Source organism: Atractosteus spatula, chromosome 11 (genome assembly GCF_055471065.1).
Source record: "Atractosteus spatula isolate fAtrSpa1 chromosome 11, fAtrSpa1.hap1, whole genome shotgun sequence".
In the NCBI taxonomy this organism is placed as follows: domain Eukaryota; kingdom Metazoa; phylum Chordata; class Actinopteri; order Semionotiformes; family Lepisosteidae; genus Atractosteus; species Atractosteus spatula.
Window position 1 is genome coordinate 37,965,349 of NC_142716.1, and position 13,343 is coordinate 37,978,691.

A 13,343-nucleotide genomic window follows, 5' to 3' on the forward strand; every position below is an offset into this window, starting at 1 on the left:
GCAAAAAAAAAAAACAACAACTCTGGATCCACTTCGTTGTTCAGTCTCTGAGTTGTATGCTGGCACAACCAGATCTAAACACACTTCATTACTGCAAACCAGTGGACTGCTTTTTCATTCATTAATATTAATAAGATGTCATTTGTACGCTAATTATATGGTGATTAGATGCTGATTAAGGTGCATGGAATGATTACTTACTACTCTGAATTTTAAGCTTCCACAAACAGCAAGGCTATTTATATGCTGTATCGAATTTTAATGAGACACTTATTGTGCATGGGCACCAACACTCCATTTAGACTACCTATGATTGGGGGGGTTTTATTCAGTTTAAAATACAAATCTCATTTGTATTTCATTTGCTATAAGTATTTTTTCCTTCAGAATACTGAATATCTAAGAAGACCTGTTGTTGCAAAGAAGAAAATAACATATCCAAAGTTAGAATTCATATAGATACTTCTGTCACATTTGTATGGAGGTCATAAAGGATCTATTTTATGACCCATTCAAACAGACAAGCAGACAATATTCCCTAGTCATGGGCAGCAAAAACCATTCCAATGGCCTAGAACTATGGAGATAGCAGTGCTTGAAAGGGTGTTGTTTTTGGATGTAACAATGACTTGTGTTAAAGGCAGCCAATTCCAGTGGCTTTTAAAGTAGATTAATTAAAATATATACATCTTTGTATTCCAGTTTAAATTTCCCCCAGTCCTAAATCGGTCTTGTATAAAATCCTTTTTCTTGTGTCATTTTTTCTTCACACCAGCTCTGAATGGTGGGCTCCTGGGATCAGAGGCAAACCTGTGGCCAGCTGGATAAAACACTCTATGTTCAGTCTCTTCATTTTTCCCTTCAGTGCTCCTTTGGTTAAAGGTTGTTGTACAAAATAGTTCAACACATTTAGGTCAATAGCCTACTTTTGAGAAAAAGGTAAGTGTTATATTTAATACTTCAGACTCTTAATACTTACAGTGATTTAAGCAACCAATCCCTGAGCTCTATAAAGGTACTGTTCTGGAAAGGATATTAATTCCCTGGTGGGAATAAAGTGATGGGTTTTCATCTAATTCATGCTATGGAAGATATACAAATCTCTCACTGGCTCTCTATTAAAGAATTAAACATGAAACTAAGTAACTAATTAAATAATAAACTGATAAATAATTTACTTAAGAATTCCGGATTTTTCATTTTTTGGTCTGTTTTAAATGGTTGTTGTACGTAGCTTTGCACAACTGTAAAAAAAGAACTTGAACCACACTATTTTTGGTTAAATTAACCCTGCACATGGCCCTGACACATCAGTTAGAAGATATAGAGAGAAAGAACGGCTCTGAAGAATACAAGTTTTGAAGGAAGAGATTCCAGTGCCAGTAAGAAAAAAAAAGCCATGTTTTAGCCAGACAGCATCTTTAATCTATGGCGCACACAGAGCTAAGTATTCTTTAAATTAATTAAGACTGGCACATTAATTTAGCTAGAACTGTGATTACCACTGTCAGCTTCAACTGCTCCTCAAGATTGCTCATTTCACTTCAAATACCTCTTTCCTCTATGTCAATGTATCACTCCTGAGACCTTAACATTCAATGGCTAATCTCCTTCCAGCTAGTCTAAAAATAAAGTCAATCAGTTTGCTTCTTAGTGAGACTTGCAAGCAGACTTGCAGTTGAAGTGCAATCTTCTACATGCAAGCAAGCTGTCGCCTTTTAAGGCTTTACTGTGCTGGAATCGAAGAGGTTGACATGTTGGGGTAATGGTTAGCTTCGGTGTCTCTCAACACTGGGGCCCTGGATTCAATTCCAGACCTGCTTTCTGCAGGCAGCTTGTACTGTATGTGCTCCCCGTGTTTGGGCAGGTTTCCTCCAGGTGCTCCAATTTCCTCCTACAGTCCAAACACATACTGGTAGGTTAATTGGATTCTGAAAAAAACTGTCCCTGTGCGTCTGTGTCTGGTGTAAGTGTGTGTATATCTGTGTTTGTGTGTCTGTGTGTGCCCTGCAATGGACTGGTGTCCAGGCTGTACCCTGAGTTGTCTCCAGCTCCCCCACGATCCAGTACTTGCCTGTAGTTTCCTGTTTTTCAGAGGCGTCCTGATTCTTAACCACAATCACTCACTGGGCTTAAAATCTTCAGCTTGTGGGGTCTGTCAAAGCCTTTAAAATCTGAGCTTTAGTCGGATATCTATGGCGCATATTTGGTGACTTGTTTCATTTACCATGACCAACAGTGGGAAAAAAAAAACAGATACCACTGTTTTGGGAACCCAACTAATGGGCACACGCCAAAAAAACATTTCATAACTGTGTTGAAACTAAACTAATGAAATGAAGCTAAAGAGAAAAGTGCTGTGCACTGGCTATTAAATAAATGTGCCCAATATAAACAACAGCAATTTCCAGGTAATAAGCAAAGTAAGAATCACCATAGGGGTTTTGTGCTGTCTAGCTCTTTTGGAACTTTAGGCAACATTAACATTATTTCACAAGTGAAATAAAAGTGCTCTGTTTGAAGGTCAAGATTAGACAGATGCCTCCCTTTTCCATTTGGGAACTATGCACATTCATAATCACAATAGCCGTAAGGCCTAGGCTGAGGAATTGAAAAATGAGATCCTCACACATGTAGCAGGGAAACCAGAAAAGGGAAGTAATATAACATACACAACACCCTCACCCAGAAAAAAAAATCTTGTTCTCTTATGCTTCTAGAACTAAAGAACTTCATCAAAGTGTCATGAGGCCAGACTCTTTTCATTATCTATAAAAGCTTTTCTTTTTCACTGTACCATCGGCTGAAGCATGGTGATTTGTCTTGTGAAGACATATTACAGTACTTTGACTAGAAAGAACAATATTGAAGAAGTTATAAAGCAGTCGTCATAAGCATAAGCAGAAAAAAAGATGCGCAGAATTCAAATTGATCAATGGATCAAAAATTCAAAAAACGTAACATAACTTAAAATCTTAACATAATATCAAATGTTAGAATGAGCCACAGAAGAGAAAAAAAGTATTGAGTCTTGGTTTAATAACACATAAAGAGAGTTTTAATAGCTTTGTGAAGAGCGTCTTCTGGTTCTTTATTCTTCCAACATAATGCTCCATTACTCACAAAGTGCAGTTTTGTTTTTTGGAACAGGGAGGAATCCAGAGCTCATAAAACATAAATTTATTGACACAGTATAGCTAACAAATAAGTTTGCCATGAAGGAATGAGAGAAAACCTTTAAGCCTTTGCAAGTCAGCAATGGAATTTTAAAGCGAACATTTATCAGGTGGGCTTTTTATTAAATCCAAAAGAGGAGTTATATATTAACAGAATTTTCAATTTTGTACTGACAACGGCCCATTGAGAACTTGCACAGACGTGTCAGTAGATCAAGTATTTACAGTAGTTATAGAGCTTTGTGTAAGAACTGAGGATCTGCCTCAATATAAACACACAGATCACAATGAAGAGCAGCACAGAATACAGCCTGTCCTTTGAAAGGATTTCCAGGATCCAAAACAAACTTTGGATTTTCTGTGGCTTGTAATGAAAAGTAATCATGTCAGTGACTGGTGTGGTGCACAAGCAGATGTTCATGTGAAAATTTAATGCTCACCTACTGAAACTGAATCTTTGAAAGAGGCAAAACAGCAGAGCAGAGAACCTTCACTTTGGGGAAACCAAAGCTACAATTAACATACCCATATACTGTATATACAAACAGTCCCTGAATCTGCAATCTTGCTCCACCAGAGATGCTCTCCTAGATGTTTTACGAGTGACTTTAATCATAATCATGGCATAAAAGAATATAACACTGCACACAATGATTGGCTAAAATGTCTTGAAGTACTCAGCTGGACCAAAAAAAAAACAAAAACAAAAGACAGGCTTGGTATCCCTATTCAAGAAGGCTCAACATTACTGCAGTCTAGTAGCATTCAAACGTGGAGAGAGCATTAAGTCGGAAATTCTACTCTACAGCAACTGGCAAATGTTGGGGCCTTCTGTTCCTGGATCGTGTTCTTAAACATTATCATCTACTAGAATGAAACTGCTAGAACATTCAAAACCCAAAACAAAGCTCCACATATCACATCTAAAGGGGCATATCAATGTGATTCGACACAAGAAAAGATACATCTATCATCCATTTGTGAATGAACTGCTGTGCGGTTTCTAGTACATTCACAGAACTGCAAAAGTGGAATCTAAACAACTTATCCAGAGAGGAATTTAACATGCTCTTTCCTTCATTATTTGTGAGAGAAAACTCATTTATCCCTCTGGTATTCAAGAAATTAAATTTCTTTTGAAACAATGCTTTCTTTTTTGTCCCCCAGCTTTTATTCCCAGCTTCCATGAAAAGTGGGCAATTTATCCCAGTCCATGAGCCTGTGTCACCCGCCGCACTGCAGAAACAAAGAGATAGTGTGCAGGCCATTTAGAATCATTAGCCAAGGCCACATTGCCAGGGAGATGTGACATGCCAAATCCATCACAGGAAGACTGAGTACAATGCAGACACTTGGTAGAAATGTCTGGAACCGTGGGAGAAATTTAAAAAAAGAAAAGATGTGAGCGTTCAGGAGTGTTGGGGCGGGCTATAATGATGGCGGAGGGTTATTTTTGGAGGCTTCCTGTGAGTGACAGCCCAATCAAGGGAGGGACAGGTGTCATAGCTGTCGTGAGGTGAGGGATGAGTGAAGATCTCAATCGGCTGTGTAGAGCACCAGCCTGGGCTGCCAATGATCAAGTTGGCTTAAGAGAGCAGCTAAGGGACTGGGGACTGGCGAGGGCAGATGGTCGTTCTCTTTTATGCACACCTTTTGAAAAACAGAAGTATTGCAGGCTTTATATTCACTGACTGCAAATGAGTGGAATGGCATTTATAATGCATTTCACCATGAAAAACTGCCTTGTCTGAGGTGCTGTTGTTCCAACCTGCCAAGCATTCACACTGCACACCCCAAGTAAGCCAAACACAAATCGACAAATGCAAAAGGCTGATCTCCTGGTTTGAGAGGTTTGGACCTCGACTTGACCTGAGGGATCAGTGCAATGATTTCATCGGAACATTCTCTCTGAACAAGGGTCTCCTCTTGCCCTGCATGACCTGCCATCAACCATTCCGCAGCATTAAAATTTTCCTGAACAGCAGAACTTAGGTGCAGAAATTCTTAGAATTCTCTTTCAGGCTGGAGAGGGCTGAAAACCCTCATCCAGTAAATATGAAGTTCATTTTCTTGTTGTCTTTTTTATTACTTTAGGGTTCTGCCAACTACATCTAGAACTGCATTACAGAGATGGGCCCTCTTCCAGAAACTAATTGTGGAATAACTTTTAAGAACCCACTTCAGCTTGGTAATTAACTCAGTTTGACACACAATCAAACTGAACAGGACAGAATCTAGGAAAGAATGTTGAAGGGTGTTAACAAGTGAGAAATTAATTATGTCCAACCTAAGTTTTAATTAGGTTTTTTTTTCCAAATTACTGTAGTAGTAAAACATCCCTGAACGTTTAGTGTAATCCAAATGTGGTGTATCACTTTCAGCCACTTAATCCTTTGGAGCAGATATCTTGTAAGACACTCTGTAGCTGTAGCTGCTGATACAGAGTTCACCCTCAAGGCTTTGTAAATGTTGTGTATTGCATATCATGTAAAGACATCTTTGAAAGTTTTCTCACGTTTTTTAAAGTATGAGAAGCTGATGGGATAAACTCAGACGTTTAAAGCCCTTCTTAAAATCAGTTTCCAGAAAGAGAAACCCAGAACAAACCTTTCTCCCATTCACCATTATACAGTAAGTACAATTACCACCATGTCAGAGTATGTGGCAGCTCCCTGTATGAGCACTTTCACCACTTTAGATGATAATAACACTGAGCAAGAGAGAAACAGCAGCCTTTCATTTCACACCTTGCTGAGAAAAATTTCAGCTTTCATTAATTTTCACATAGTTCAGTTTTGGAGATGTTTGAAGAACATCCTTCTATTAAAGTAGCAATTGGAGACTTTACTATTACATGTGAAAAAAAAGAATTTAGACAGTCATGTTCCATTTTATATTGCAGCATGCTCTTGCACTGAAATATCAAACCAAAGGTAAAAGACATTCATCACCTTTTGCCACTGATAACCAGCAAGTATTACATCTGTAGTTTCAACAGCATAATTTCAGTGCAAAAGTGCATCTTAAGGCTAGGGTTAAGGTTACCTAGTAGTTGTAGCAAAAAGCACAGTCATTCTTCCTTTCTAGAAACCATAGACTTCAGCTGCTCAAAAAATAGAGGACTTATCAGTAACCTACAAAAGGTTGTAGAGGTCTGTAACAAACTGCCAAGCCGTGTTCAAGGAACAGCTTGATCAGATTGGTAAGATTGCTCTTCTCAGCTGTCACCTTTACCTCAATGTTCTTATTCACTTTGTGTAATGAACCATTTGTTTACAAGGCACAATTAGGATCAGTTTTGTAGAAATAATATTGGCTTTTGCGATTTAGAATCTCAAAATACCAGCCCTAAAATTGGAGAGGGTGCAGCCTTTTGGCATCATGGTGTGTCACCCAATACAAACCTCAGAGGAACCCCACACACCCCCTGACTAAAGAAAGCAATACAAGCCTGAGAAACAGTGATCAGATCCTGAGCTAAGCAAGCCAGTGTCCCTGTTCAAAACAATTTTTTAAATTAATTTAAATTTTTTATTCATCTGATTGCAAGTTGATCTAAGTGAATAATTAAGGGTCTGATTACAACATGGTGGGGAAATCTGGAGTGCATGATGAGCAGCCCACAACAGATGCTAATACAGGCGCTTGGATGAAAACAGGAACATGTGAGAATGTCCCGTACAATCAAAGCAAATAACGCAGTATGAACCGCTGTCCTCAGTGCTGATTGTAGTAAGTGTCCATTACAGTGAATACAACACATCTATTTGAGAGTTGGCTTACATTTTAGGGGGCATTACTCATTTGCAATCGGTGCACGAGAGAAAGATAAGAGAAGCAACCGACAAGACCCCTCTCGAGGGTGCTTTCTGAAGACAAGATGTGAAAAGCATGCACAAAAATCACGGCGGAATTGGGCTATCTATAAATAGACTGCAGCTCATAATTCAGAGCTTCACTTCAAGGTGATCCAATTATAAACCAGGAAATCGTTTTTTTCCCCAAACTTTCATACACATTCCAGCTGTGTTTAACCATTAAGGTCACAATAAAAAATATAGATATTTATGCCCCTCCCTACTTTTTGGCTCAGCCATTCCTTCTCACATGGAGGGAGGTAAAAAAGAACGGTGTTTTAGAATGTATTACAGTATTTTACAAAGGTATTCACCCCATTTCAGCAGTCTCATTTTGTTGAATGACAAATTATAGATATTTTTTTAAATCCAAACTGAATGCCATTTTTAAACAAGTCTACCAACTTTGTGCACTGGGATGATGCAAAGTTTTTCCACAGATTTTACTGGCTTTATTTATAAGAGAGGGGACTCCTGAGTGGTGCAACCTGTAAAGGTTTTAAGCCTAATCCTTTTTATGACAACCTGTGCCTTGCTTTTGTCATTCATCACCCCTCTAAAGAATTTGAGAGTGACTGTAACATCACTGTGTGAAAAGCATGGGCTCCAGTCATAGAAGCTGTCAAGGCATGGCTAGGCAAATCATCAGGAGATACTTGCAAAGGTAAACCCAATCTGTTTCTTTCAAAGTGCATGTTTGTTTCATCTGGCTTTTTTGTAACTTGTTTTCTTTTCAACCCTTTTGTGATGCACTGCAAAACTGTTGTCCAGCTCATATTCATAGCACTTGCTATATAAACAATGGCCTCCAGCATGGATGTCATTAAGTTTTCCCTGATTTCCCTCCTACTGTCCGGTAAACGGTACCGAAGCATTCAGTCAAAGACCAAAAGATTATGGGAACAGCTTCTACCTCCAGGCAATAAGACTGCTAAATAGCCAAGCTGCAGCTCCTTCAACAAATCAAATATGGCTACATGGACATACAGTTTTCACTGTATTCGGCATACTGCACTACTTAGACATAATGTATTGCATACACCCTGAACACATAGCAGCTCTATTTATATTGAGTTCTGTCTGATTTTATTTTATTCTATTGCACTATTATCTATTATTATGTAACCTTATTTTGTAACTTTAATTTTGTGATTTTCATCCCCCCCGGTGAGCTCGTAGAAAGACATTTCATTGTCAGCAGCTACTGCTGCACGCTGTATTGTTATGCATTTGATAAATAAACGTTGATTGATTGATTGATTAATTGATGGATGTCTGCATCAGGCCCTGCAATATGCACAAGACACCGAGATAACAAAAGAGGAGAAGAGCAGGAAAGAACAACTCCTTTTTGGGAAGAAATGAAAGCTTATGAAGATCTTACCTATCCACCTCATGAGAGATGTCATGATCTGAAGATACTTGGTTTTCTGAGCATTGAAGAAGGTAAAAGGACCCAAGAGCAAAGTAAAGATGGTCTGTAAAAGAAGAAAAGAATGCAAATGTATTAAACTTTAGTACCATTGTAGACCTCTAGAGTTCCTGAAAAATCATGTCAATCAGCACTTTAAAATCCCACCTTAGTCATAGTCTTACCAGCATCACAGAAGGAGATCATGCTTCATATAAAGAGCTTTATGATGAAAATTATTAAGGATTAATGTGCATATACTTTATGAGCCCAAAACTGATCGTTTCCAGAAAAATATTTACACTTAAAAGTTTACAAATCTATCATACAAACTTTCCAAATGTTAGTTTGTTGTTTGTGCAGGTGCGGTGCTGCTCTGAGCTGCTGGGAAAATGTCAGCTGCAGGTGCTGAAGAAAAGGCTTTCTCTGACTGCGCACTGTCAGACACATCATGTCCTCAAAAGCGCTCACCCCTGAACTGACTGCATCCTAAAAATGAGCGTAGTGGAAATATAATAAGAGACATGGTAGGGAAACTGTTCTATTATTGATTATTAGCTTTGTGGAAAAATACTCCTACTTAATGGCTAGCAAAGGAGTGTACATTTTTTATGAATTTACTTTTAAATTACGGGACTTGTCACTGACTTTGATTTTTTTTTAATGATTTTACAGAAAGTCTACTTCAATTTGTAATAGCCAGACCAGGTTGGACTTAAACAACCTGGTAACTGGTCATCTCAGTACTTTCAGTAAGTGAGAAATCAAATCTTTTGCGCAATATTTTTTGCTTTTTTCATGTGATTTAAAGCACAAAAAAGAATCCCAGGGAAGGGGCTCAGTATATACTGTAAGGAAACTCTTCCACCCATCCAACAGGACACACCTACAAAGTGTGATTAGATAAGAAGACTTGGATTGTTACGTTTTTTTAACAGTAGTACAGTATACTGTACAGCAGGTGCAGCTAAAAACCTGAAATTGCTGAATTCTAATCACAAATCTGAAATCACAAATCTGTAACAGCCACTGCATCACTTCATCCAGTGGATGTTGTGCTCATGCAGTTAAGACTATTAATGATATTTGCTTTATTTATGAAGTTCTGGAGATCTTGCAAGACAATCCAGTCAGAATTACAAAAGGCCCCTGCAATCATGTTTTTTTCCTGTTTATATAAAATTACAGAACTGTGTTTCCAAGGCACATAAGTACAAACAAATGACAGATGGATAGACACCAAAGAAATGCATTTAATATTTGCTTTGGGCAATGACTTCGGATGCATATAAAAAGCCACTGTCTATTAGACTCATCAGAAGCCAGCTTGAGGGGGACTCCAGTATATGTTGGTTTATTTCCTTGTAGATCTGGACCAGGTTCATCTGCTCCTATCATTAATGGAATTGATGTAGTCGGGAAGCCAGCAGCTAGGAAGGCAAAGGACTTGTAACCAGTAACAAGGCTAGAAAAGCAATTTCAGTAGAGAGATGTCTAAGACGCAGGTTTTGCCTGGAAAATTTACAAGCAAGCTGATATGTGCTGTCAACGAAGATCCCACCCGTGAATCATCCCTCAAAATAATTAAAATTGACAACAACACCAAGAACATAAGAAAACCCTGAGTGACACTACTGCTGAAGTGCCTGGTGGAGAATAAGATTAGCAAAGACAAATGCCTGCTGCAGTTCAACAGCTGGGGCCTGCTCCTTCAAAACCATTTTCTGATGTTAAGTCTCAAGTTTCTTTTGTTTAATATTGAGGTTTCTCACTCTAAGGCCCAAAAAAGGACTGCAAATTAATTTGGACCGTGGATTCTTTTTAATAAGAACAAATGCTCACCAAACAATTCTACCAACATACAAAGCCATTCTGTATCACATACATACTGTAACAGCATGCTGCCCTTGAACATTTAAAAAAGCCAAGGCTACATTGCTGTACTTTCCTGCAAGATGTTATTTCTTACAGAAAAAAACAACATAAGAAAGGATTAATCTTAAAATCATTTAACGAAAAAAGAGCAAAATTTTAGTACAGCTGGGATTTCGCTGCACTTTATAGGGTGATGTACTGTACTGTTTGTGCTGATGATGATAACAATGCTTATTTTTAGAGGGGATACTGTATGTGAAGCAGACCACTCAAGTTATAATTAGGAATCTTTTTTTCCCTTTCCTCAGTCCCAGACAAACACCTCATGCATCAGAGTGAAAGGCTCTTTAGGAAAACAGACAGTAGAGAGATCTGGACTATTAAAGAACAGGTGTGATGTGCAAATTAGCATTCCGTCCAGCCAACTGGCAGAGCAGTGGGGCATCGCACCCAGGGTGAGAACATGAAGGCCCTGGAGAACATGAGGTTTGTAGGGAAAAAAAAGAACCTGTACGCACTTCCTAGATGTTTTGGGAGATTTTTTTGGGGGGAATACAAGGTTATGCTATCAAGACCACAAGAGGCAAAAGTTTTCCTCCTGCATCACACCCGGTGCACTTCAGGTAGTGATCAACCTCTCTCTTTCTGACAGCTCTCAGACCAGTTCATTTGTGTTCTCCTGGCACTTTCCCAAGTATTTGATTAATGTCTCCTGTTGTGCTGTAGCTAACGGATCAAAGCCATATCTCCAATGCATAAAAGCAGGATCTGTTTCATAAAAACAAATAAATATGGAAATGTATATATTTAATATTATTTCAGCTTGCATTTCCATGCTTCCATGCAAATATTCCCAAAATATGCTGTAAGGCATGAAATACCAGAGGTCGGTGAGTCATACTGCTGACTCACCAACTTCCTAAAGTGAGTCAGCTTCACCAATACCTAAAGTGGCTCTAACTAAAATGCATTGAGGAAGGACCTCTTTCCAAATCTGCATCTACTGAATGTTTGTAATTTTGGCCCTTGTTTTTTTAGTTGCTTAAGTACAACTGATGTATCCAATTTTCCACTGTGTTTCTGCTGATACAGCCTTTTGCCTTGCCAACTGTTTCATTTCCACCAAAGTCCTGGGCAGGGATATCTGACAAGAAGCATGAGGAGGAAGGAAATTAGTGTCACACACCACTGATCAGACCACAGGTTAAACAAAATCACAGGCCTGCAACATTCTCATGTATTCAATATCAACAAGCAATAATATATTATGATATTATTGAGTTTATAATATTGCACTTCACTAGCTGGTCTGTTGAGTTTACAAGTCAATTTTATGTCTTTTTTTTCCACAGCAAAACTACCTCCCCAGGAATTTTTAAAGTGTTCTGGAATTGTTTTAATGGTTTTTAAATGTAGTAAGAGATAGGACACCATTGTGATAATTTACTGTGGTACATTTACCACAAGATTTCCACACATTTCCTGTGGATTTATTGTGAGTTACCTGTATGCCTTTACAACACTTCAGTACACTAGACCATAGAAATACCAAAAATGGGACTAATATAGTTACAATTATACAACATGGTTTGGCATAGTCCACCCATTATCAGAGAGCTGCTTCTTGGTGAAGGTTACGGCTAGAGTCTATCCAGGAAAAGTAAGGCATAAGGTAGGATGCCAGTTAGTTAGAGTATGTACACATTCACACACAAGCGTATAGGGGCAAATTAGTGGTCCAAAGTAAGACAATCAAAATTGTAAATTTACTGTGGTGAGGTACTGTGAGAGTGGGTATAGAAAATAGAAAAGAGAAAACTGTTTATACTTCACAAAATGTATATGGGGCAGAAAAAGCAGTATGAATTTATATGTCTTTCTTTTTGTATGTACATACTGTTCAGTAATGTGGTAATGTCACACTTTGTGTTTAGTTTATTGAAATAACTCAAACTGAGATTAACAGTAGGACAATATTAAAAGCTCTTTAAGTTCAAATTCAGTACCAACTATAATTTACCTGCGCTTAAAAACTGGAGAGAAGTGGGATGCAAAATAACTAGAAACAGCCTCTCCCTCCCAGGCTGATGCTTATTGAAAGGCAAGGAAAATGACAAAGCTCCCATTTGAGGTGCCTGTAACCTCATGAATCTCAGCATCTCCTCAAAATGCCTTGAGCAAACAGCAGCTGACAGCAACAAGTCTGCATTCGTTTACCTCAACTGCTTAAATACCACTGGCACACTGAGACTGCTCCCTCACTCATCACATCTGTCATTTGCTTAAATATTTTTGTACTTTTTACTTGGGAGCATACCCAAAGTAGCCCAGGCCTCTTTTCACCTGGCAATTTGTGATTTGTAAAAATGATAACTGAGACAGGGCAGCACGGTGGTACAGTTGTTAGCATTGTTGTCTTGCAGCACGGGGGCTCTGGGTTCAATTGCTAGGATGCTATTTGCGTGATGTGTTTATAATAATAATAATAATAATAATAATAATAATTGCTTACACTTATATAGCGCTTTTCTGGACACTCCACTCAGCACTTTACAGGTAATGGGGACTCCCCTCCACCACCACCACCAATGTGCAGCATCCACCTGGATGATGCGATGGCAGCCATAGTGCGCCAGAATGCACACCACACACCAGCTCTCAGTGGGGAGGAGAGCAGAGTAATGAAGTCAATTCATATAGGGGGATTATTAGGTGGCCATGATTGGTAAGGGTCAATGGGAAATTTGGCCAGGACGCCGGGGTAACACCCCTACTCTTTTCGAGAAACACCCTGGGATTTTTAATGACCACAGAGAGTCAGGACCTTGGTTTTACGTCTCATCCGAAGGACATTTATGTTCTCCCTGTGTTCGCATGGGTTTCCTCCCAAAGACATTATGTGGGTGTGTTTGTGTCTTTATGTCCTCTATGATGGACTGGCGTCCTGTCCAAGGTGGACCCTGGGTAATGCCTATTGCTTGCTGGGATAGATGCCGATTCCCCCACAACCCTGTATTGGCGCTC

General features: G+C 38.9%; 1 protein-coding gene across 2 annotated transcripts in view; it reads right to left on the reverse strand.

Moving 5' to 3' along the window:
• slc38a12 (solute carrier family 38 member 12) overlaps positions 1-13,343 on the reverse strand; it is a 99,587-nt gene that overhangs the window by 19,700 nt on the left and 66,544 nt on the right. For both annotated transcript variants that reach the window (XM_088928049.1, XM_088928050.1), the window contains exon 9: positions 8,418-8,511. In XM_088928049.1, coding sequence (XP_088784175.1) covers positions 8,418-8,511 — 94 coding nt within the window. The remainder of the gene's footprint in view (positions 1-8,417; positions 8,512-13,343) is intronic.